Consider the following 27254-nt stretch of genomic DNA (forward strand, 5'->3'; position numbering starts at 1 on the left):
GAAGGAAGTGGCTACAACAAGAACCCGGGGGAAGATGGGGGCGGTGGGCGAGGGAAAAGGCAGAGGAGACAGAAGAGAGAAGAGGAGGGGGGAGGGGAGAAGGGAGGGAGAGAAAGAAAGAAGAGGCGAGGAGAGGAGTAAGTAAAGAGAAAAGAGCCGAGAGGAGAGAAAGAAGAAACAGACAAGTGAGAAGAGAGAAAAGACAAACGACAGAGAAGAAACAGTAATAGAAACAGACTTACCAGGAGCAAAACAAGGAATGAAATGCCCCAAGGCCAAGGTCTAAGAAGGGTAGAGGGGATGGGGAACGCAGGAAGTTATAGCTTCGGGCACCAGCAGGCATCCCCGGGGGCGGGCGGGGTTCCCCAACCCCCTCTGCCCACCCCCAAGCCCCGCTCCTAAGGGCCCGGGCGGCGGAGGGGCGGGCGCTCGCACTGTCGTGACCGCGCTCCTCCTCCGTCCACTTTGGTCCGTGAACTTAGTTTGCGTTCTGTGCCCGGAAGCCTGCCCCCGCGGGCTCTAGCTCTGCGCCGCCCGGCTGCGCCGTCCCCAGGGCGAGGGCCGGGGCCGCGCAGTCCGGACCCCCGGGGCTTGGAGGCGGGAGAGCGACGCCCATTCCCGCACTCGGCCGGACGTCCAGGAGTGCTGGCAGCGTTCTCCAGGCCGGCCCTCCGGGCAGCTGAGCTGCAGCTCCGGGAGCGCCAGTGGTCCGCAGCCGATCGACAGCGGCTCCTTCCTCCTCCTCCTCTTTCTCCGCTCCTCCTTCCCCAGCCGCTTCCTCCTCCTCCTCGTCGGCTGCTCCTCCCGGGCTGGGGCTGCACCCCGACTCGACTCGCACTCCTGCTCCTCCTCCAGCTGGGAGCCGCAGCCGCTTCCTCCTCCCTAGCCTCCTCCTCCCGCTCAGGCTCCCCGCCTCCTCCTCCTCCTCCTCCTCCACCGCCTTCTCCGTCTCCTCCTCCTCCTCTGCCGCCGCCCGGCCGGGCCCAGGCCGCTCCCGAGCAGAGCCGCTCCCGCCCAGCCCGGGGCTCCCGGCGGCTCGCCATGAGCGGAAGAGCGGCCGCCGCCACTCCTGCCTCAGCCGCCGCCGCCGCCGCTCCCTTCCCGCCGCCGCCCGGGGCCAGCCTCCCGGAGCACGGCCGGCGCCACCGCCACCGCCACCCGGGGCAGCCGCATCGCTCCGAGGCCGGAGGAGGGGGCGCCGGGGGCCACACAGCCTCCGGCCCTACCGTCCCCGGGCACCAGAGGGCGGCCCCCGGCGGCGCCGGCAGCAGAGCCCCTGGAGCAGGTAGGGGGGCTGGGAAAACGAGGCGGGGCCGGCGCTGGGGAGCCGGCGGGGGGCGGGGCGGGACCCCCTCTTTCTCTGGTTTGCTGGGGCAAGTGGGGGTTAAGGGAAGTGGAGAAGACGCGCGAGCCTACTTGTCCTACTGTGCTGTTAGACTGACTGACATTTCCCCCACCCGGGGCTAGAAGGGACCCTGGGGCTGGGGAGGGGGAAGAAGAATTGGAAGGGCAGATGCTGGGGCATCTTGGCCGGGGGCAGGGAAGAGACTGGTCGGGGGTAAAGAAAACGGAGGGGGGGGGGGGCGCGGAATGTAGAAAAGAAAAAGAAAGCGAAGAAGTGTAGAGTATGTAAGGAAGAAGGAGGCTCGGCATTTGCAAGGTTTTTAGAAAGAGTTTTAGGGTGAGGAAATAGGGCTGTGAATGACTCTGAAACTTTTTGGCCGGGGGCTCTGGCCATGCCCGAGAGCCCTGGGACCACCCGCGTGCCTCACCTGCTTCACGATTTAGAACCTTCTCTCTCCCTTGCTTTGCTGCCCCTCCCCCCTCTCTATTCCATCTACCCTCCCCCCTCCCCAGCCCAAATCTTCCACCTTAATTAATGCTAGACCTTCCTCACTTTTGATGGGACCGATGTGAGTTTGTCAGTTTCTTTAAAAAAGAAATTCCGTCCGACGACTACCCCTACAGGAAAGCGAACACGTGCTTTCCAGCCTCATTTCCATTCGAGTCCCAGCGGGCTACCACCTAAGACCCTATCTTGAGAACCGCTCCACCGGGAGGCGGTCCTCCTGGAAGAATAAAGGGGTCCGAAGTCGGGCTGACCGGACGGGAATGAAGGAAGTTCGGGAGAGTGGACTCTGGCGTTGTCCGGGAGGGGGAGAAGTCTTGGGAGCGGTGACCTGAAGGGCGAAGTGGAATTTTCTTCTGAATTTTGGATTGGTTTTTGTTTTTACTGGGGTTGTAGCACGAAGGGGGGGGACTTGAGGAATCCTTTTTCTTGAGGGGAGAGTTGGGAGTAGGTGGAAGTAAAGGAAAAAATGATGTGCGGGGGGAGTAGGGAAGGAGGGAGAGAAGTTGACTTATTTTAGAAGGAAGAGAGCCTGGGGCAGAGGAGAGGGGCAGAGTGTCCGGTCTGGAGACAGGAGATTGAAAGTAAAGTGAAAAATGTATTTTCATCCTCTTGGAGGTGTGGTAGACTGTTGGGTGTGTTGATATTTCGTGGCGTTCTCTTTGATTTTCTTTGATGAACCGTAATCAGTACTTAAAAAAAAAAGCTCTTTCCTCGCCTACATGGTTCAATCTTTGTCCGTACAGAAGATAAAAGAATAATTAGCAAATTCCTTAATTAGACCCCCGTGGTGCAAGATTTACTTGTCAGCTGCTCGGACTGTAAAGTACCCCCCCCATACAATTCACAGTATGTTTGAATTTTGAGTTTTACAGAGGCAGACAACATTTAGAACCCCGAGCTAATACATTATTTTTCATGCTGAAATAGCTTAGTTAAAAAATTGGCCAATTGTCCTTTTCCAGCCAGATCTTTTTTCTTTTTCATCCTAACATATCTGTGAAGACTGTTGTCTTAACAAAAGGTAATTAATATCTGGTAATGGCATCCATGAAATAATTTCTCTGTGGTGTTTGGTCAGTTCTGAAATTTCATTAGAAAAAGATACTATTCTTGATACCACTTTGGGGATATACAGATTCACACAGTATTGGCTTTAGAACTCATGGTAGGTCTCGACTTTTGAACTCCGACATGCATTTCTGAGACTTGAAGAGGGTTATTAGTTAGGCCAATCATCTCATGTTGTACCAGTCACGTGTTTTTGAGGCCAAAGGTCAATCAGACATTTCATAAGCAAAATGCCTACTGTGTGTCAAGCGAAAAGCCAGGCATTGGTAGGATTAAAACAAAACAGTCTGCTAGAGTTGCTCTGGAAGAATTCTCTTTGATGAGAAGCTTATATTAGATTAAAGCCACATAGTTGACCTTATTTATTAATATTCAACTGAATTCAGTCATGCTTAAAAAATGGAAACTTATTGCAGAATTATGTATGTATCTGCATGTGTACCTACAGGAGCACACCTGCATATATAAATAACTACTTAGGAAACACATATATTAAAGAGAGAATCTATAAAAATGCTGAGGTGTCTGGGGGAAAGGAGAAATAATTAACTCATTTCTCAACTTCAGTTTTGATGGGGTAGTAAATTAAAAAAAAATTTTATTCCTGTAATTTTCCCTCTAGTGAGTAGGCTGTTATGGTTAACAGTATATAAATACCCTTGAATCTCTCAGAGGTTAGAATGGTGGTGTTCTAGATAACACATCCTGGAAACATTTGCCCATTTTGTTAAGGGTTGTTGTTTTGGTTTTTGTTTTTATCCTGGGTTTGTTTTTTTGGAATTTTTCCTTTTTTTTCTTTTCTTCCAAGAGTGGCAAGAGAATCTCTGCCCTCACAGGACTTTTTACAAACAATAGCAGTGTGTCTTGACAGCAGTTGGCATGGAAGAGCATGATTTTGCTGGCTCAGATGTAGTGGCTCAGTTGAAGTGGTATTTTTTAGTTTTTTCTTTTATTATCTTTAAAAATATGTTTGGAATGGTTATCCTTAGATGCTCTTACTGATACTTGGACTGAACTTGGCTTTTCTCCTTTCCATAGGGATGAAGATAATAATTAAACTCTTTAATCGTGTCTGATGCAAAAACTAGAAGAATAAATCATCTAAAAATCTTGGAGCAAATTTATATGAAATGATATTTAGATGGTTTTTGCTTTAATATACTGATTATTTAGAAATTAGTGATGCTGAATGGTAATGAATCATAAGGGGGGAACTAAATTATGTTGCTGGGACTGCTTTATATTGTTGAAGGGGGACTAATCTAATAATGGAAAGAAACAGTGAGCATTGAAGTGCTCACTACAAACTCCTCGGCTTTTGAGGGAGGTTTTCCCCTTTTGGCATGGTCTTCTGAAGATGAGAAGGCCATAGGATGAAGTGGAAAGAGCACTGACTGACCTGAGGGTCAAGAGAATTAAATTTTAGTCTTGAGTCTTCAAGTATCTAACAGCCACTTCACTTGTATGGATGTCATTTTTCCCATCTGCAAAATTAAGAGACCTAGGAGCTTTTTAGCTCGAAATTTCTGAAACTCCCAGATGACCAGGCTCAGGAATGTAGCCCTCCTTTAAGAGTTTTGTACCTGAAGCCGACCTACTGCCTCATCTTTCTCAGTCACTATTAACCATTAATCTGGCCCTGAGAACACCAGAAGGATCCTAAGATACGCCCTATGGCTAGGCAGATTTCAGGAAGATGTAATTTCTTGAGTGCAGACTCTCCAATGGAGGCAGTTAGTTTGGAAATGGCCCAGAAGTACATAATTGGAAGGGTGAGATAAAAAGGCAGATCATTTAAAAAAATCATTCATTTAAAGTTGACCATTTGGACGATGGGGACATTTTCCGATGATTGAATGAGTTTTGAGATTTTACACTTTAAAACTTTAGAAACATCTAAAACAGAATATTTTAGGGGAGTATTTTGACCTGGGAGTATATTGAGCTGTTATTTTGTTAAATTGTAAACTCTATTGGACTGTACCCAGCGGGTATTTATGAAGTTGTATGAATCATAGAATTTCAGAGTTAGAAATGACCTCAGAAGCTACCTGGTTTAAGCACTAACTGAAACATGCGTCATCTCTGTGGCATCCTCTCTAAGTGGTCATCTGCTTGAAGGTATTCAGTAATGAGAAACTCATTTCTTAATGAGGCAATCCATTCCACTTTTTTTATTCACTAATTAAGTTCAATTAAACAGGTGTTATACGAGAAAGGTCTTTATGTTGAGCTGAAATCTTCTGCCTCTTACCCCACAAGTCTTAGTTTCTACCCTTTTGAATGGGGCAGAATATGCCTAGTTCCTCCTCCAAATGACAATTCTTCAAATATTTATAGTTGGTGATTATATTGTACCCATTACTACCCCCTCTTCATTATGCTTTTCATTTTTTAAAAATAAAAGTTTGCTTTCTGTTTTTATGTCACCGTTGTTTCTTCCAGAATCTTCCACCGTTGGAGCCATTTCATATTATAAATAGTATTTTTTTTATTCAAAGATATTTTATTTTTCCAATTACGTGTAATAATTTTCAACATATGCTTTCTAAAATGATAAGATCCGAATTGTCTTCCTCCCTCTCTTCCTTCCCTTCTCTTGGAGATGGCAAGCAATTTGATCTGGATTATACATGTATTATGTAAAACATAAATAATATTTTTCAAAGATAAAAAAGGGAAAAATCAGCATAACTTCTCAATACATCCAAAAAGTTTGAAAATATATTCCATGAACAGCACTTGTGGACCTTCTTTCTACCTCTGCAAATAGGTGGGCCTCATCTCTTATTTGAAGACACACTTGTGTTTCTTATAATTTTACACCATCGACTGTTTTGTGCATGTGTGTATCTTTCCATTTACATTGTTGAAATGATCGTCCATAGTTTTCTTGGCTCTGCTCACTTCAGTCTTCATCGCTTCATGTAGGTCTTTCCATCCATCATTTCTCACAGCACAGTATTATTCCATTACGTTCGTGTGCCACAGTTTAGGCATTCTTCAATCAGTGGGTTTCTAATTGGTTCCTAATTCTTTGTTATATCAAAAACCTCTAACCTGCTTCTCTTGAGGAGATTCCTCTAGTTTAAGACTGTATTTCTCCATGCTGGCTCCTCTTCTTTGGACATACTCAGGCTTATCAGTATTCTTTCTAACAGGTGTCTAGAGAGACCACATCTGGTATATTATATTTGGGTAGAGTTAGAATACAGTTGAACTATCACTAACTTCCTGAACCTATTTTTACCCATGCAATTGAAGTTCAAATTAGCTTTGTTGCATTAAAACTCATCAGCTCTGCTATGGTAAACTGGGAGGTCTAAGCACATGCCCTTCGCCTCATACTTGTGTGATTTACTTTTTGAACCCAAGTGCCAGGACTTGACTATTAAATATTATCTTGCTTGCTTCTGGCATACGAGTCTCTTTTTTTTAATCTCATTTCTAACAAAGCAATTATCCCTCTAGGCTAGTTGTCATCTCCATATTTGACAAGTATATTCTTTATATTTTTTATTTCATCTTTGATGCTAACTGTGAATTTGAGCCTCGTGGCTATAAAATAGGGACAATGATATGCCTGTATGTAGTACATACCACCTACCAGGGTTCAGAAGAGGCTCAAATGAGATAATGTATGTAAAAGCACTTTGCAGATTGTGTGGCTCTATAGAAATGTGAGTTATTAGCACAATCACTTTGATTTTTCCAAATCGTTAATAAAAATGTTGGCCCTTGCACAGGACACTGAATCTTCTGATTCTTGGTATTTTCACTGGCACTTGCCCATCCTTGGAATTTAGTTGGAATTGAGAAGTTCTCTTTTCCCATTGTAATGTGTTGTCATTAACCCTTCTTGCACTCTTTGGGCTTACCCTTCAACAACATAAAAGGAAACACACACACACACTCTGAAGGCTGCAAAATTATAAGAAACAAAGTGATTTGTAAGCAGAGATGAGCCCCCACTTACGTAGGAGGTGGGAGGGCTACAATGTGGCACAGATCCAAACCAAATTCTAGAAGAAATTGCTATAACAGTTCATGAAATTACTTGGAAAGGATTTATTATATTTGTCTGTGATCATAGAATGATTCATTGAATATTCTTCCCAGGATCATTTCATAGGCATGGTTTGGACCTATTTGATGTTGAATAAACATTGATAGCCTTTCTTTCAGGTAATACTGTATTTTCTTGTTTTTAAAACATAAGCCGTAATGTTCATTCCAAATGAGATCTTATTTGCCTTGAACTTTCAGTGGAGGTTTTTTTGAAGGTCTCCAGCTTTCTGAGTAGATCCTCTGAGAATGATTTATGAAAGGCTTGGGTAGGAATCTTAGAATGAAAAGGCGTGGAGGGGTTTGATCGATGGAGGGAGCATCTTTACTGAAGAAGTCAGGGATCTTGTCAAAAGAAGTTTTATTTTCTGTGTTACTCTTTTGATGAGTAACTTTAAAGTACCATCTTCTCTTGTTATTACAGAATAAAAGTTTTTTTAAATCTAAAAACATGTAAAATATCATCAGTTAGCATTGGAAACAAGATATTAAGTAAGTAAAATTTGTCATTTTTTTTCCAGACTCACAGTGTCATATGGAAGAGTATATGTTCTATCATCCTCCTCTCCTGGTAGAATATTTGCTCTTTGGTGGGAAGATTTATTTCCTTTTTTGTCTTTTTATTCCTAGTACCTTGCATATAATTGGCACTTAATAAATGTTGAACTTCATTTAAAACAAAACACTGATTATACCACAGCTGTGCTCCTAAAGCTTTATGGGTGATGACCTCCCAAAGATAGTAAATATTATGTTACCACATTTATTAGATTGTAATGTGTAATGTTTATAATATTCATTATGAAGAATATTAATTGTTATATCAATAACATGATGCAATAACAATTAACATCTATATAGTGTGCCAGGCATTGTACTTAGTGCTTTATAATTATTATTTCATGTGATCTAATGATCTAATAATCCTGGGAGGTAGGTATAATAACAATAATAATGATAGACCTAATGGTGTGCCAGACACTATGCCAAGTGCTTTTGCAATTATTTTATTTGTTCCTCACAATAACTCTGGGAGGCAGGTGCTATTATTATCCTCATTTTACAGAAGGTGAAACTGAGGTAGACAGCGGGCAGGTGACTTACCCATGTCCCAAAAGCTCCATATAAGGGCTTAAAATTTATTTCTTAGGAAAATTTTAAGGGCTTTTCTTATCAGTTATAGTTATTATTAACAGTACCAGTAGATTTATATAATGTTTTGTAGTAATAAGTTATTTCTCAGTTCCTCAAAAGTTTTCTCATTTTATTTTCACAACACCTCTTTAAGGTAGATAATGAAAGTTTTATTTAACCTTGTTTTACAGGGAGAGAAACAGGCTTAGAGAGCTTAAAGTATTGACTGCAATCCCACCCACAGTAAGATTGGATCCTTGCTCTTCTGATTCTAGATTTAGTAGGCTTCCATCAGGAAATCTATGAACATCATAAATGAAGTCTCTTGAGAAATATGCCATATATGAAGAATATGCTTTAGTTTTGACTTTAATTCACTGTGCCCAGCCTGATTTTTGTCTTGGCATCAAAAAGTCATTTGATTTATTTGTAGGAAGAGCAATGTGGTGTCTTGTGCTAATTTGGTTCAATATTTTTTTTTTTTTGGAGAAACAAACTGACAGTCATTTCAGAACTGACATTTCATTCGAGGTTTGAAAAGATAGATGAGAACCATCTTATCTGTTTGTAAATAGAAATAAGTTGAACAGTTTATCTTTTTTACTTTCTGTTTTTATGACTATGCCAATAGACTCTGACTTTGATAACTTAATTGTCAGAAAGTTAGGAAAATTGAGTTCAGATTCACTCCTAGACCCTTACTAGCTACATGACCCTGGGAAGTTAACGTTTGTTTCCCTCAGTTTCTTCAACTGTAAAATGGGAATAATAACACCCACCTCTTAGAGTTGTTGTGAAGATCAGATGAAATGATATTTGTGGAAAAGTGATGGGGCGACTAAGTGGCTCAGTGGATGGAGCACCAGGCTTGGAGATGGGAGGTCCCAGGTTCAAATTTGGTTTCAGGCAATTCCTAGTTGTATGACCCTGGGCAAGTCACTTAACCCCCATTGCCTAGCCCTTACCACTCCTCTAAGACAGAAGACAAGGGTCTAAAAAAAATTCCTTAGCACAATGTCTGCCATATTGTAGGGGCTATCTGAATGCTCATTCCCTTCTTCTTAATTAGAATCTGATTTTCCTTTTGGATTTTTAAACTCCTCTCTTCATTAACATACCAGAAATCTCTCCTCGGTAGGAAACTCTCTTACCTGGTCTTTTGCTTTAGCGTTGAGAACTGCTGAATTCTGAGACTCGGACCCTGTTGGTCAGGGATTTCTGGGCCTGTAGGGAGATGACGGAAAGTCAGGGTTCACTTCAAAACTGTGCTAAGGATGTTAGCTGTCGCTGTGATAATATGCTGCCCTTTTCCTATGCTAATAATTTAATTATTATATTAAAAATAATAGCCCCTATTTTTCATAGTCAGAATTTAGCCTGTATGTGACAAAAGCCTACCGACAACTAATGGCCACTAGTCTAACAAATGCCTTGATATATCTCCAAATATTCATTTAGATATACAAAATAAGGGTTTAACACTTTTTTTACATATAATTTTTTTAAACCGTTACTTTCTGTCTTAAACAAGCTCTTAAGACGGAAGGGAAAAGGCTTGGCCAAGTGGCTGAAGTGACTTGTCCAGGATCAGCCTGCCCGGAGAGCATTTGAGCCCAGATTTGGGGCCTGGTCAGTCATGCTTGAGCTTTCCTTTCCTTTGGAGTTCAGAGCCTCAAAAGGTGGTTCACCTCCTGCTCCCGTGCAGAGAGAACAAAAGGGTCAATGCGAGTCAAGCGTATCTGGAATGTCACCGCTAGAAGGGACTTTAGGGATGATTTTGAGCCATTTTATTGCCAAGGAAACAGAGACCTGGAGTGGCAGCGCAAGGTGGCAAAGCAGTGACCTGCCAGGCCCTGGGCCAAGGGGCAGGGAGGCTTCTTGGATGGCTTTGGGTGAGAGAAACCAGTTCTCTTTCACTGGACCGGCAATGCCTTGGACTCTGAGGTCTTTGACAGCTCAAGTTCTGTTATAACGACAAACATCCACACCAACAACAGCTGGCACTGAGAGAGCATCTGCAAAGTAGTTTAATCATGTTCTCTCCTTTGAACCTCACAACCACTTGGGAGACAAGGACTGCTGTGCTCCCCATTTTACAGAGAAGGCAATGGAGAAGTTAAGTGACTTGGCCAGGGTCACACAGCTAGCTTACTACGTCTCTGAAATGTGGGGCTTCCTGACTCCACACCCAGCATTCTGTTTGCCTTTTCGAAATGATTTCACTAGGAACGTGTGTTGTCTCCTCTGGGTAGAATGTAAGCCTCTTGAGGCCTGGCTCTGCCCTTCTTTTCTGTTGATGGCCCTAGTACTTGGCCCAGGGCTGGGCACATCGGGGACGGCTTCCGTCATTGCCCCTCCCTCAAAAGCGGCATTTCTAAGAAAGCATTGAATGTCACGGTCCTGTGCGTGTGCATGTAAGATGGTGTGTGCTCTGATGGTGCCTCAAGAGGGGCCTCCGGAGACATTCGGGAGCCGTGCCCATCCCCCAACCTGTTGGCAGTTCCTTAACCCTGCCTCAGTTTCTCCAACTGTGAGGGGGTTGTTGGTATCCACTAAGATCATGCTTGTGGAGCACGTGGTGCACGACCTGGAACAAACCCTGAGTCCATGCTTGGTTTCTGCCCTCCCTCTCCAAGGGGAGAGGCCTGCGAGGAGGACCCGGAGCCCGGGGCTCTCCTCCAGCGCAGACAACACGCTGGATCACAATGATATTGGGGATGCTGGTTTCCCTCAGCAGCCCCAACCCCGCCCCGTTATCCCTTTAAGGGGACGATTTTAGATCCCGAACCACAGCCACTGCCTCTGACGAGCTCTTACCGGGACCAGCGCTACCCCAAAGGTACACCGGCAGCCCTACACAGAGGACCTGCCCTTGAACAGCCAGGGAAACCAGGACATGTCGAAGACCCGGCGACCCGTCCAGGCTGAAGTCTCCCCCTGGGCCTGGAGTCAGCCTCAAAAAGTGCCACCATTCGTGCGTGTCTACAGAACTCTGTCACCAAATCTGTAGCCTTTGTCAGCCTTCTCCAGCAGTCCGGAGTCCGCAGCAGCCAAAACCCCCCAGGCTTGAAAACTCCCTGGAGTCGGCATATTTAGATGCAGCTTTAACCACCCCCCCAAATGTCATTTTTTGCCATTCTATTTTTATATAACTTTTGATTTTTTTTAACTAACAAGCATACATTATCTCCCATTCCCACCTACATCAATTGTTGCCATTATTTTTAATAGATATTTTATCGCCTGTCACATACCTTTCCTTCCTAAATTTCTCAAAGTTCAAGAAATAAAATCATTTGACATTGTCAGCAACTTTACCAAATATAGTTAAAGGGGGGAAAATCCTGGCTTAAAACCCTCTTTCTAATGGCAAAAATGGGAACAATCTTTGTAAAAGTGTGAATTGGATTAGGAAGGCCAGATGTAAAATGTTGTTCTTTTCTATACCCTGTGAATTAAAATGTAAACAGAAGTTAAATGAATCATTATTTGCTTTACAAAAAAAACTCCATTATTTCACAAACTCATTTCCAGTTGGATTTGCCGACACTCATATGCCCTTGTGTTTTCAGATACATTTGATTTAGATTTGATTTATCTTTTAAAGTAATTTTCATTTACAAATATGTCTCCTTCCTCTTGTCAGTGAGGCAGTCCTCGTTAAAAAACATGAAATAAGAGAGAAAAAAAACAGTTCAGCAAAATTAATCAGTGTATTCGAGTCTGACAGTGTATGTTCCACACCCATATTCTCCCACGTCTGCAAAGAAAAAGTTTTCTGGAACAAGCTTAGTCATACAAGTTGATCTTTAAAAGTTTGATTTCTATGCCACTTTCCAGGCACAGCTGTCTTCTGCAGATCTCCATTCCTCAGGTAAAAAGGCACTTTAAGAAGGAAGAAAGAAGTCTGCCTTGAAGGGCTTCAAGATAAATTATATACTTTCACTTTTCCCAGAAATTAGAAAATGGATCACTTAAAAAATTCCACTCATTATTAAAGCTCAGAATATGAATAATATTTATTGGCATTGAATGATGACTGTCACTTCCTATCTTTATAATTAAAAATTTTGACTACAAATCTGTGTTCTTATAAGCTGTGTATTCAGAATTGGGGGAAGCATTAATTATTATTATTAATTACTATTAATAAAACTAATACCTTTTCTGCGACGTGCTGCTAGATACCTTTGGAGAGCCTCTGGCTGTTTGAGCCGGGCTGATGTGCCAAGGGAAGCCTGGCTTAATTCAGGACCAAGAGGGTACCTGGAGGAATCAATACATCACCTTCCACTCGTGCCCTGCCCAGGGGCCCACGAGGAGTGTTCCTTTTGTTCAGAGGCACCCCGTGTTAATCAGGTGGTCCGTGTGGATTCTGGGCGAGTCAAGGGAGTCGGGATGCCTCCACAGAGAGGCGTGAAGCAAAGTCTGCCCGGAGAGGGCAAGAGGCCGACCCAGGGGCAGTACTCTGCCCCACGGGTAGCCAACAGCCCTGACTTCTTGTATGCCGTCCCTCTGCCTGCTGCTTGAGTCCTTGTCTTCAAAATGGTATCCTCTGGAGCTCTAGAGTGAATCCAGGATTGTGCTGTGCTATTTTCTTTGTCAGGAATACCATTTGCAATGTCTCATTAGTGAAGATAGGGCCCCTTGCCCCGGGACTTTGCATAGTACTTCTTTAATGGATGGCAAATATGATTTATTGAGTGAACTGAAGAAATCTCTTGTTCCACTGGCAGTTATGCTCTCTCCCCTGTAGTTTAATACATATTAACGTAACTGAGTACAGACAGTTCACACAGTCTTCTAAGGGAATGGATTCCAACTCTGCCTCGATGATCAGAATGACCCGAGACAGAAACTGCGACGGAATCAGTGAAGCGTTTAAACGGGATGTGAAGGCGTTTCCAGCCACCCCATTGGGATGTCTCTGCTTCGAGAGACTTCCGATTCTCTCCTTCGGAGGTTTTCAATCAGGACTCCCCGACCGATCCCTCAGATACTTTGTAGTTTAGTATGTGCGTTGGATGGACTCCGTGCTTCTGGGGCTCCTTCCAGGTGACATTCGTGATCTTGACTCTCCAGAGCGTCTGAAATGATGTTTGTCTGATTTAAACATTCACCTCCGATGATGCCGGCTTAGCTATGGGGCCGGATGCCGAGGCGACCGAAACAGGAAACGAGGACCGAGCATTTTCTGAAATGAGAGCAGGGTGGGCCAGGCGGAGCTGAAATGAAGCGTCCAGGGGCTGAGTGTCCCCTAGGAATGAGTCTGCAAGGAGGGCCTGCAGGAGCTGTAGAGAGTAGTTAGTGCATATGGCATGTACCAGCCGCGGGCAGGGCTGGGTGTGGAGGCCTGCCAGAGCGGAGGGTAGACTTAGGCAGGGGGAGGCAGGATAAAAAGGGTTCCGGGCCCAGCTGGGAGGTGCCTGGAGCTGAGCAGGCTGAGGATGTGGTGAGGATTTCACAGGGTCGCTTGGAGGGAAGGTGTGGCCGGGAATGACTAACTCGGGGACACGTGAGGAGAGCATCATTTTACTGTGTGTAACCTAACCAAGGATTGACTGGCTAGTCTTGGAGGGAGCAAATGCGGCTTTATTCCTGGAACTGATCTCTTGTTCCTGTGATTCATTTCCTAGCTGTAGACCCATCCTTTCCAGGTCAGGCCAAGCCTATCTCCATCATGTTTAACATTCCCTTTAGTAAAGCTCAGCTGCCCCAAACTCCTCCCTGGCCGGCCTTACTGTGGCACCCTGATCCCTGGAGCCAGCCTGTCTGTCCCACCCGGCTCTCCTCTTTTTTAAGCCTCGAGCTCCTATTGGACAATTCATCAGTTTTCGGCCCCCCAGTTTCCACTTGTTTATGTAGATCTGAGACACATCATTCTGTGACCTTGTATCAGTTTTACGGGAGGGAACCTTGGGTATTGGCAGTTAGTGGTAATGGGTAGATACAACTCCTAGTTTATCTTGATGGTTCATTCCTCAAACACTCCAAAAAGGAATGAAATTTCGCAGAATATCTTTTTAAAAAGATTTTTACTGATGTCTCCCCCTCCCCCCCCCAGTCCCTACTTCTCTTGAGTACAAAATATCCATTTCAAGAGAGAAACGTGGTCAATAGGGGTTAAGTGAGTTGCTGGTGAGATACACAGCTGGGAAGTGTCTGAAGCCAGAGAGGAACCCAGGTCCTCCCAACTCCAGACCTGGCTCTATCCACTGAGACATCTCACCGCCCTGATATCTTCTGTTTTTTTCGTCATTTTAGTTGTACCCAGTATCCTTCCCCTTCCACCTTCCAGAGAGCCATTCCATATAATAAACAGTATTTTTAAAAGACTAAATAAATAAAGGGGGAAATGTACACAGTTAGTTGAACAAAACATTGAAAAAATTAAAAAACATGTGCAGGGTATAAAACCTATGGACTTCTTTCCCCTAGGAAAGAGTGGATTGGTGGTATCTTATCATATTTCTTCATTCGAATTTTGCTGCATCGTTGTAATTTTATTATATTCACTTTTTATTTTTTGATATGTTCTATTTATTTTGTTATTCCAGTATGAAATGGTCAGTGCCTCAATGAAAGCTCTAGCAATTTCTTTGCTCATCAAATGGTTTGCTTTAAGTCTAAAAATAGGGGACGGTTAGATGGCTCAGTGGACTGAGAGCCAGCCCTAGAGATGTCCTGGGTTCAAATTTGGTCTCACATACTTCCTAGCTGTCTGACTCTGGGCAAGTCACTTAACTCTTGTTGCCAACTCCTACTACTCTTCTGTCTTAGAATCTATTCACCATATTGAATTTAAAATTGAAAGTAAGAGTTTTTAAAAGTCTAAAAATCTGAAATTGTGAAGGGAAGAGATGAATAGGAAGAAGTGAAAAAGGTTAGGAAAGTCACTTTTCATTTTTTCCCTCCCACCCCTCAAAGAAAATAACAAAATGGAAAATTTGGGGAATGACTTTCTTTTAGCCTGAGATGGATGCTTAATATAAAGAACTCATATATAGTTACCTGGCCTTTTTAAAAAAAAAAGTCTAAAGATTATGCAGCAGGAAAAATTTAAAATTAAGGAAGCTGTGTGTAATATGAATGAAAAGGGTGGTAAAGCTTTATTTAGCAATTCAGGGAAGGAGGAGAAAATGGAGGAAAAAAATTGATTGAAACAGCTGAGGAAACAAAGACTGATCTGAGAAGATCCTGTTCAAAAGAAAGTTGAATTAAATGAATCTGTACCCCCCCCCCCATTCCTCCTACCTCTCCTTTCTAAAGTTGTATGCTAATTAGAAAAAAAAACTCAAACCAAAAATATGATTTTATCTTGGTTTTGTTAGATAAATTATTTTTTCTATTCTTAAATATATGTATGTGTATATATTTACATATATACACACATATATAGTATTGTGTATATATATACACATATATGTATATGTATACATTTACACACATTCAGAATTCCCCAATAGCAACAACTCCTCAGCTTCTTCCTCCCCCTAAAAGCAGAGATTAGTCAGATACCGCCTCACTTTTAATCTCTTTATTTCATCTGTGCTCCTCTGCCAGAGCCATAAGATTTTTATTTATTTATGTTTTGATCTAGGGTTCTAAACCATGAGCAGGCTATGGCAAGAATTTCTTCTGGCTCCTGCCCCAGCTACATCAGGGTGTCCCAGAAGTCTTAGTGCAGTCTGTGTTGGGGCATCCTCTTTCTATTAGCTGTCACAGAAAAGCATTCAGGAAAGCTTTGCCTCCTTTTGTATTCCCACCAGTTAGCACAGTTAGCCTGGCACCGGGTAGGCATACTTAATATATGTTTATTCATGCATTGATTGATTCCAGTTATAGATCTGTGTGAGGCTGGGTTTTTAAGCCTTAATAGGTTACAACTGCACTAAGACTTCTGGGACATTCCGTATAGTTACCAAGAAAGGGTCTCCAGAACAATGTTGTTTTCATACTCTGGTAGGTGGTTCGGAAACGATGGCTTGGATGTAGTGTAGTGTTGGTTGTAGTGCATCCCCAAACCATCACTGCCTCTCTTCTGATAATGGAGGCCTCTGTTTTTATGCTGCTTTTCAGGGCTTCAGCTCCTCTCATTCCCATTTTTCCCCATTTTTTTTAGATTATTTTTATTTTTTTCCATGGTTCCATGATTCATGGTCTTTCCATCCCCTCTCCTGGAGCCAACAAATAATTCCACTGTGTTATACAATCATATTATTACTCAAAACCTGTGTCCATCACACTTTTCATTACTATAGGGTAGGACCCCCTGGACACTCCAATGCTCTAAAAAATAAATTATTCCTATGGAAATAGGTATCAGGTGACAATATTTGTTGTCGGCTCTGGAAGCCCCCCTCATTCCCTTTTACCACAAACATCTGAGCCGAATTACTTAGAAAAGCCTACCTAAAAGGCTTCAGCTATTTTCTGAAACAGCACACGAGCTCATTTCAGGAACTTTGGAGGAAGGAAAAGTTGGGTCAGTGACATCCTCCTCTTCCTTTTTCCAGATTCCGGGTACATGTTTCATGTTTTTCTCTTGTTTATTCCTAGAGGTGGACGTGTGTGTGCGTATGTGTGCATGCTTTCAGGTTTTTCATCTCCTGTTAAGGTAATTTAGAGCCATGTATTTAAAAACAATTTTTTTTAAACCCTTACCTTCTGTCTTGGAATCAATACTGGGAATTGGCTAGGCAATGGAGATTAAGTGACTTGCCCAGGGTTACACAGCTAGGAAGTGTCTGAGGTCAGATTTGAACCCAGGACCTCCCAACTCTGGGCTTGGCTCTGAATCCACTGAGCTTAGGTCCCCCCTAAAGCCATGATTTGTATTAAAACAGAGGACCATTTTACAGAACGCTTAGATGTCTCTTGGAGTGCTTATGATGGGCTTTAACCTATGACAATGTAGGCTTACTAGCCATCATATGTTCCTCATCTTTGATGAAGAAATTAAAAAACTATAGTCATAGGAAAAATCCTCCAAATCGTTATCGATTAGGGAAATGCAAATTAAAACAACTCTGAGATTCCACCTCAAACCTATCAGTTTAGCAAATTTGACCAAAAAGGAAAATGATAAATGTTGGAGGGGACGTGGGAAAATTGGGTGTTAACACCATGTTAGTGGAAGTGTGAACTGATCAGAAATTGTGGGAAGCAATATGGAATCATGTCCCAAAGGACATACGACTACGCATACCCTCGGATCCAGCATTACCATGACTAGGCCTGGCTCCAAAGAGGTTAGAGAGAGGGGAAAAGGTCCTCCTTGTACCAAAATATTTTAGCAGCTCTTTGTAGTGGTAAAGAATTGGGAAAGGAGAGGATGCCCGTCAGCTGGGGAATGGCTGAACAAGCTGTGGTATCTGGGTGTAATGGAATACTGTTGCACCACAAGAAATGATACGAGGAGTTAAAAAAAACTTGGAGAAGCAGAACCAGGAGAACAGTATACTGTAACGAAATATTGTGTGGTGGTCAGCTCTGAAAGACTGGACGGAAAACGGCCCTGCAAGGTTCTAGACCGCCTAAGGGACTTCCGGTGAAGGAAGGCCCTGCTGGAGTCCGATCCCAGCGCAGAGCCTGCCGTTTTTCACTTATTTCCTTCAGGAGTCTTTTATTGCATGTGCGATATGTGTCTTCTTTCATGGAACTAGGAATATGGAGTATCACGTGACTGCACCGGTCTGACTTATATCAGACTGCTGCCTCTGGGAGAGGGAGAGAATATGAGCCCAGAAACAGTTGGCAAAAATTGTTTTTGCATGTAATTGAAAAATAAAATAAAATAAAAAGAATGGGCTTTAACCTATAATAGAATGTCAGTTTATTAGCCGTGATCTGTTCCTTTCATAGCGTAACAGTACTCTGCACTCCCTCATTCCCTCACCTCCTGGGTCTAGGTCAGCTACCTAGGTCAATTTCCTGATCAGGATTCTGGGATCTTTTTCTAATGCTTTTGTCTTTAGACTCCATTCCAGTGTGTTCTCCCCATTGTTAATCTCTTAGTTCTGTTTAACCAATTATTATCAATTAGCTGTTAATAAGATAATACTGAATGATAATAGCTAACATTTCCTTAGCCCTTAACTATGTGCTTTTTGTATTTTAACATATTTTGCCTTTTATTATAATAAGGGTCTTGCCTAATTCATTTTTATATCCCCCATGGTAGTAGGAATTCTGAATTTTTTTTTTTTAATCCCTTACCTTCTGTGTTGGACTCAATACTGTGTATTGGCAATGGGGGGGTAAGTGACTTGCCTAGGGTCACACAGCTAGGAAGTATCAGAGGCCAGATTTGAATTGAGGACCTCCCATCTCTAGGCCTGGCTCTCAATCCACTGAGCCACCCCATTGCCCCCTGAATATTTTTTAAACTTATTTGACAATTAATATCAATTTACTGATCAAAAGGTATGAGATAGCTTTCAACAAGATTGCTTGGTATTTTGTGTTGACTTGATTTTTTTTTTAGGATGACTTTGGACGATATCTCCACACTTTTATCAAATTTGAGAGGGGGGAGAGAGAGATTTTGTCATTTTTGCTTAATCTGCTGTCTTGTAAAAAACTAATGGCTACTAAAAGCATTTAAGTAGTCACTTCTTCGGTACCATTTGTGACAGACTGCAGACTGCAGTTAATCTGAAGATTTTGTTAATTGCCTAGTTTCATTTAACCAATTAATAGCAACTAGTTTTTCATAAAAACAATACCTAACATTTGTATGGCACTTACCGGGTGCTGCGCTCTGTGCTGAGTTTTACAGTTTCATTATCTCATACAATTCTCTGAGAGGTAGGTGCTATCCCCATTTTGCAGTCAAAGAAATTGAAGCAAGAGAAATGTGGTATTTGGGTAAATGTTTAGATATAAATTCCTTAAAAAGAAAAAAAAATGGGTTTATTTCCCTCAACACTGGTGCCTAAATCTATAGTTCATGGAATTACTAGCATATACAGTTAATGAGAAGTTATTTATTAACAGATTATCCACATTGCTGATTATCTGAGGCAAACACTTTCAAATTTGTGTTGCCTTTACTCTGCTTAATTAAGTACGATTTTGTTGACATTATTCGGAGCTTTGTTTTGCTTTAGCCCTGCAGGAGTAAGAAGAGGTTTTCAGCTAAAACAATTACCTTCCTGTGGAGAAGGTGTGAACCTGCAAGTTTTCAGAGAAAGCCCAGGTCCAATCTTTCTTCTGGCTGACCCTTACTCAGTCCATTCCCTAATGATGAAGGAGGAGGTACATGGCAAGGTGGAAATGAACAATTACTTCTTTATGTTTTCATTACTTGGAAGAATCAGAAATTCAAAATGTTTGACATATCTATGTTGAAGCCAATTAAATGATTTCTGACTTTTCTCCCCCTATATTATTAGTGATTATCATTATTTATAACAATTAGGATTAGCTTATTTCCTCTATAATTTTAGATAGAAACAACATTTTGTTTAAATTCTTAAAATAATTTTTTAATTTGTCACATTAAATTAACATTCCCAGTTATCTCCCTCCCTCTCTCCCTGTACTAGGGAAGGTATAATTTAATAAAAAGATAAACATATATATAAAACTATGTCAGGCTTGTTTCTGTTTTCCAGTTCTTTCTCTGGAGATGGATATATACAAGCCATTTTTCAAATGATATTTCTGTTGCTGCATATAATGTTCTCTTGGTTTTGCTCATTTCACTCTTCATAATTTCTTGTAGGTCTTTCCATGTTTTAAAAAAATTAACCTGTTCATCTTTTTTTCCCCTTTTAAACATTATTTTATTTGGTCATTTTCAAACATTATTCAATGGAAAAAAAGATCATTTTCTCCCCCAGCCCCCACCCCTCCCATAGCCGATGCGTGATTCCACTGGGTATCAGATGTGTCCTTGATCCGAACCCATTTCCATGTTGTTGGTATTTGCATTAAGGTGTTCATTTAGAGTCTCTCCTCAACCATGTCCCCTCAACCCCTGTAGCCCAGCAGTTGCTTTTCCTCGGTGCTTTTACTCCCATAGTTTATCCTCTGCTTGTGGATAGTGTTTTTTCTCCTAGATCCCTGCAGATTGTTCAGGGATATTGCATTGACATTAATGGAGAAGTCTATTACAGTTGATTGTACCACAGTGTATCAATCTCTGTGTACAATGTTTTCCTGGTTCTGCTCCTTTCACTCTGCATCACTTCCTGGAGGTTGTTCCAGTCTCCATGGAATTCCTCCACTTTATTATTCCTTTGAGCACAATAGAATTCCATCACCAACATATACCACAATTTGTTCAGCCATTCCCCAATTGAAGGGCATCCCCTCGTTTTCCAATTTTTGGCCACCACAAAGAGTGCAGCTATGAATATTCTTGTACAAGTCTTTTTCCTTATTATCTCTTTGGGGTACAAACCCAGCAGTGCTATTATGGCTGGATCAAAGGGCAGTCTTTTAGTGCCCTTTGGGCATAGTTCCAAATTGCCCTCCAGAATGATTGGATCAATTCACAACTCCTCCAGCAATGAATTAACATCCCAACTTTGCCACATCCCCTCCAGCATTCATTACTTTCCTTTGCTGTCATGTTAGCTAATCTGATACTCAGAGTTGTTTTGATTTGCATCTCTCTGATTATCAGGCTGTTCATCATTTCTTACGGTGCAGTAATATCACAATCATATGCCACAACTTGTTTAGTCATTCTGCAGTTGGACATCCTCTCAGTGTCCAGTTCTTTATTCTCACTGACATGCTCACCTTGATCAAAATCAAACAATTTTCTCTCATGTTGGCTAAATAATTGTGAGGAGGGAGAGTGTAATTATTTTCATTTCTGGGCTGACTTGTGCACATTAGTTGCAGACTCCCTGAGTTTCTCGCTATCTTCCTGGGGTTATTCTGTACATGTGTAAGTTATGAGAAGACTTACTGCTAAAACTTTAGCCCTTACATTTTGCAATAGAAATTGTCTATAATTATTCCTTTAATTTTCTTGGTAATTGTGATGACGCATATTATGTTCAGTTAATTTGAACACTTATCTAAAGTGAGCATATAATTTGTAATACCAGTGAATGTGATACTTCAGATAGAGATATTGCCTATTGCTGCTTTCAATTAAAAGTCTCAAACAGGTATTCCAAAAGTTTTAATGTGAATTTAAGCTTTGATAGTTTAAAACTAGTACTTTTGGGACACTCTATATAAGAGCCCCTAAGAAAATGATCATTTTCTCTCAACCTCAGTCTTTTCATTTATAAAATGAGGGCCAGATAATCTCTAAGGTACTTCCGAGGCTAAATTCTTAACCTGAGGTACGTGAACATGGTTTTAAAGACATCGATAATTATTTCATTACAATTGTCTTCCTTTCTAATTCTGTGTATTTCATTTTATGAGCTTAAAAATATTATTCTGAAAAGGGGTCCATAGTCTTTGCCAGAATGCCAAACGGGGCGGGGGGCTCATGACACAGAATAGACTGACCCCCTCCCTAACGTCTCTTCTATGGGTTTTATCCTAAGGAGAGCAACGACAGAAGGAAAGATGTAACATACACCTAAAGATTTACAGCAGCTCTTTTTATGGTAGCAAGGACCTGGAAACGAAGTACATTCTCATCACTGGGGGAATCGCTGAACAGATTGTCATACCTGAATGTAACAATACTACTACGCTCTAAGAGGGAACTTCCACACTGGAAAGATAGGAAGGCTTATAGGAGCCAATGCTGAGGGAAGTAAACAACTTGAAAAACACTATATGTGTTTATATATATTCATTTATATATATACACATGTATAGTGTTTTTGAAAAAGAGAACTGTTAAGACTATATTTTATATTTTGGTGATATATATTTATATTATATATTTATATACCCTACAAAGAAACATGGAAAATAGAATTTGAAAAAAATATATATACACAATATACATTTTACACATATAATCTGTTTTTGGTGTTTTTCAGCTTCTATTTATTTCATTCGGTGTAGATTCATATACTTTCTCATGTCTGTGTTTGTATATACATAGAGAATATTGCAGGGAAAAGAATAAAATGAGAATGAATGCTGTATAATAATAACGATGAGATAGCTTGGTCCTGGAGAAGGGAGAAAATGCAGAAAATGCAGGGTTGAGGTCTATGGTTTGTTTAATGTTTGGTTCACATGTTGGCTGGTTTTCCTGAACTTTTTAAATCTTTGCTACAGGGGAAGGCCTGTTAAGATAGAGAAGTAAGGTGCATATTTGGAAAGAAACTTGATGTAAAAACAAAACCAAATCTTTTAAAAACCAAAGAGAAATAAAACCTGTGACAGTGTAATCATGCTATCTTCTGGGTAGAAAAAGAAATACCACAACCGATATACTATTTCCAAATGGAGAGGAGATGAGCTTTTTAGTTAGATAGATTCAATTCTTGTTCTATCTTATGTTCATTTCTTGCATAAATTCAGATTCTCTTAGGCCTTGAGTACTGATAAGGAAAAGCCTTTAAGTGTATAAGCATAAAACAGTGGCTTTTATCCTCTCTTTGACTGTGACCTCTGGCAAGTCACTTAATCTTTCTGGGTTTAGTTTCCTCATTTGTTAAATGAAGGGGTTGGATTAGATGACCTCAAAGGTCTGTTCCAGCACTGGATCTATGCTCCTATGATTATATTAATGAGTCTATTATAGATTTTTTGGAATGAATAGCCACTCATTTGCTGACTTGTGAAAATGGCAACAAAATGAATTATCACAGGTTGGGGGATCCAAGCCTTATTTCGTACACTTTAATGAAAGATGCAAATTAATTTTTCACAGATATTTAAGATAAGAATTTTATACTGCTCTGTGTAATTTAAGGGAAAAAAGAAATTTCCAATAAGTACCCTGGTAAGTCACTATAGTAAATATTTTACATAGAAAGAAAAACCCATTTAAGGTAACATATTAAAAAATAATAGGACATGTCAAGTTTAGTAAATTAAGGCAGAAGAATCATAGAAATAATATATAAACTTATGAAAGGTATGGATAAATTAAATGGATTTACTGAATATTGGAATTGAGAGACATCCTTTGAAGCTTGAAAGAGCTAGTATAAGATATTTTTTAAAAAGTTCTGCAGTACACAGTGATTACTAAATTCTGAAACCCCAAATGAAAATATATAGATATTTAAGAAGGGTTTATACACATTTGTGGAATAGAGATTGATGTCATAGAGAGCTCTAGGCTATACTGTAAACCATCCTAGGACATCAAAATTGTAAATCAAATATTGGATTAGATGGACCATTTTGCCCATCTAGTCAGTTGTATGATGCTAAATGTTTAATAACAAGTTCTCCAGAAAAATATGTATGCACAATACTTGTAAATTTATTTCACATTTTGTATGTTACTTTCTTAAATTTAGGCAGTCAATAAAACAAATCAAGCCTTAATGTAGAGCATTTGCTGATTTTTGAGGTACAGATGTTCAAATTGAAATTTAATAATCAGCTCTTGAAAATCATGAGAGTGGACTCCAGCATACCCCAGTCTTACACGTGTTTTTTTAACATCAAAACAAACACACACACATACACACACACACACACACACCTTTATCAGATTGTTGATTTAGTTATATTAGGGACAGTCTGTGATATATTTTTTAACAAATATACATACACACATATATATCATCTGTATTTCCTTGAATGGTCATAATAATAGCTAACTACAAATTTATGTAATGCTTTTAGCTCTGAAAAAATGCTATATGTCATATCATTTTATCATATATCCTTATGGTGTAGTAGACAGAAAACTGGCCTTGAAATCAAGATGACCCGAGGTCAAGTCTTGATTCTGATATATACTAGACATGTGACTCTAGACTAGTCATTTAATTTCTCAGTCCATTGTACAAAAATATTTAGCCACGTTCTTTATGGTGGCAAAAATTTGGAAAATGAGGGGATGCCCTTCAATTGGGGAATGGCTGAACCAATTGTGGTATCTGTTGGTGATGGAATACTATTGTGCTCAGGAATAATAAAGTGGAGGAATTCCATGGAGACTGGAACAACCTCCAGGAAGTGATACAGAGTGAGAGGAGCAGAACCAGGAGAACATTGTACACAGAGACTGATACACTGTGGCACAATCGAATGTAATGGACTTCTCTACTAGGAGCAATGCAATGAACACTATCCATATCCAGAGAAAGAACTGTGGGAGTAGAAAGACAGAAGAAAAACAACTGCTTGATTACATGGGTTGATGGGGATATTATTGGGATATAAACTCTAAAAGATCACCCTAGTACAAACATCAATAATATGGAAATAGGTCTTGATCAATGACACATGTAAAAACCCAGTGGAATTTTGTGTCAGCTATAGGAGGGAGGGTGGGGAGTATGGAGGGAAAGAACATAAATCTGGTAACCATGGAAAAATAATCTAAATTAATTAATTAAATACAAGTTTCCAAATTAAAAAAATAAAAATAATTTCTTAGTTCAATCCAGTAAACATTTATTAAGTACCTACTGTGTACCAGACAGCATGCTAAGAGTAGGAGATACAATTAATAAAGAAAAAGACAGCTCCTGTCCTCTAGGAGCTTACAATTCATTTGGGGGGGGGGGTAGAAGATGACAACATACAAAGAGAGGCCAGAAAGGAGGGGAAGATGGGAGGACCAAAGAATGACTAGCTTAGGGCCATATTGTTCCATGGAGTTAAGGCCAGTCCAAGTAGCAGATACAAAGTGGAGTGAGCTGGAAGTCCCTTTTCTGGCCTCTATAAAGGAAGGCTTTGGGAGGAGTTTGGCACTCCATCTTCCAGGCCTTCCATCAGAAGGAGAAGGAAGCTAAGGAAGATGGGCTCATTGTAGGCTTGGGTTCACAGTTTGGTTTCCTAAATCAGTATGTGACCTGCAAGAATCCTTCTTTTTTGAGTTTTTTACACTTATTTAAAGTAAAAGTTACACTCCAATCCAACAAGTATGGATGTCTATGTCTTTTATATCTAGTTATATGCTTTTATAACTTGGAGATAATTAGTCAAACTCCTTCAGTTTATGGATGAGGTCCCAAACAGACAGAAATTAAGTCACATACTGCAATGCATGGATGACCCAGCACTAAGCAGAATCAGGATTCATACCGGATTCATTGAATCCTAATCGATTAGTAAGCATTTATTAATTATCTATTATGTTAGGCCCTGTTCTAATGCCAAACAAAAAAGACAGTTTCTTTTCTCAAGAGGAGACAACATATACACATGTAAATAATTGCAAAGTAAGTATGTTTTTACTGGAACAAAAGGGTAGGTAAGTCATTAACTAGGAGAATCAATCAAGGTCTCAAGACTCTTAAACTGAATTTTGAAAGAGGCCAATGGCAAAAGCTATGAACATAGACAGGGTTCAAACTTGTCACATAGCTAAATAATATACGTGAGGGGACAAGTGGGTGGCTCAGTGCATTGAGAGCCAGGCCCAGAGACAGGAGGTCCAGGGTTCAAATCTGGCCTCAGACACTAGCTGTGTGACCCTGGGCAGGTCACAACCCCCATTGCCTAACCCTTATCATTCTTCTGCCTTGGAACCGATATACAGTATTAATTCCTAGACAGAAGGTAAGGGTTTTAAAGAATAATAATAATATGGTTGAACAAAAAGAACTATAAAGAATCATTATACTACAAATTACCTAAAGTAGAATCAGATCAATGACACATGTAAAACCCAGTGGAATTGCATGTCAGCTACAGGAGGGGTTTGGGGGGAGGGGAAGGAAAGAACTTGTAACCATGAAAAAATATCCTAAATCAATGAAATAAAATTTAAAATAAAAAAATAAAGTAGAACGAGAATTTAAAATTTGGGTCGCCAGTCAAAGTAAGAGCAAAAGCCAATTTGTTTATTACCTTTGAAATAGCAAAATTCTCCCTCTTCCCCTTCCTGGATAACATTAGAAACTATTTAATTCTTCCTTCTCACTTATCCACTATTATGCCCAGTATGTCATTAAGTTAAATTTAACACCTGGGATCCTCTAATTCTTTTGCCTAGGAGATGATTTGTTGTTCAGTAATTTCAAGTTTTGTATGACTCTTTGTCCCCATTTGGGTTTTTCTTGACAAAGATACTGGAGCAGTTTGCCATTTCCTTCTGCAGCTCATTTTGCAGATGAGGAAACTGAGGCTTAAGGATGAGTCACTTGCTCAGGGTCACAAAGCTAATAAGTGTTTGAGGTCAGATTTGAACTCAAAGTTGAGTGTTAGGATTAAGTTTCTCTGGAGACCACATCTTAATTTAGAATTATTTATTAAATAAAAAAAATGGGCCAGAGAAAGAAGCAGCACTTGCCATGTGTGTCCAGGCGCTCTCCCTGAGCCAGCTACACGAGCCCAAAGCCAGACTACGGGCCTCCTCAATGCGGGATGCCAAGGGAAGAGGGTGATTTCCACTCCCCTCCACCAGTTCCTGCTCTTCGTGATGACTCTTTCCCAAGCCTCTTTGATGGAGGACTGACCTCAGTCCAGGCAAGAGGTATCTCTTCTGGTTGTCAGGAGTCACCATACAGACATACCATCTCCAGGAGAGGGGAGGAAAGGGAGGGAGAGACACAATTCAGATCTTAGGATTTTGGGAAATATGTTCAAATTTGTTATTACATGTAATTGGGAAAGTGAAATATATAAAAAAAAAATTAAAAAGAATAACCGGTTACACAGAACATGGGTACTTTTTTCCACTTAGTTCTGCTAGCTCATTTAATTACTTCACAGCCCAAGAAGCTTGTTTACAGATAAAGAAAATCTTGTTTCCACCTTGCTTTACCTTCAGTCTTAAGTTTAAATGTTTTTTTAAAACCCTTCACGTCCACCTTAGAATCAATACTGTGTATAGGTTCCAAAGCAGAAGAGTAGTAAGGGCTAACGAGTGGGGGTTAAGTGACTTGTCCAGAGTCATACAACTAGGAAGTGTCTGCACTCAGATTTGAACCCAGGACCTGCCATTTATAGGCCTGGCTCTCAATCCACTGAGCTACCCAACTGCCCCCAAAACATTTTTTTAAAGTTGAAAGGTCATTTTGGGGTACCAAAAGGGGTACAAATTAATATTAATTTCCCAGAATGGGTC

At 40.9% G+C, this 27254-nt stretch overlaps 1 protein-coding gene across 4 annotated transcripts in view; it reads left to right on the plus strand.

Moving 5' to 3' along the window:
* Positions 1-993: 993 nt before the first annotated feature.
* The window catches only part of RNF38 (ring finger protein 38), a 228885-nt gene continuing 202624 nt past the window's right edge, over positions 994-27254 (plus strand). For all 4 annotated transcript variants that reach the window (XM_056806714.1, XM_056806715.1, XM_056806716.1 and 1 more), the window contains exon 1: positions 994-1285. In XM_056806714.1, the coding sequence (XP_056662692.1) occupies positions 1042-1285 (244 nt within the window). In that variant the 5' untranslated portion in view covers positions 994-1041. The remainder of the gene's footprint in view (positions 1286-27254) is intronic.

Source organism: Monodelphis domestica, chromosome 7 (genome assembly GCF_027887165.1).
Source record: "Monodelphis domestica isolate mMonDom1 chromosome 7, mMonDom1.pri, whole genome shotgun sequence".
Lineage (NCBI taxonomy): Eukaryota > Metazoa > Chordata > Mammalia > Didelphimorphia > Didelphidae > Monodelphis > Monodelphis domestica.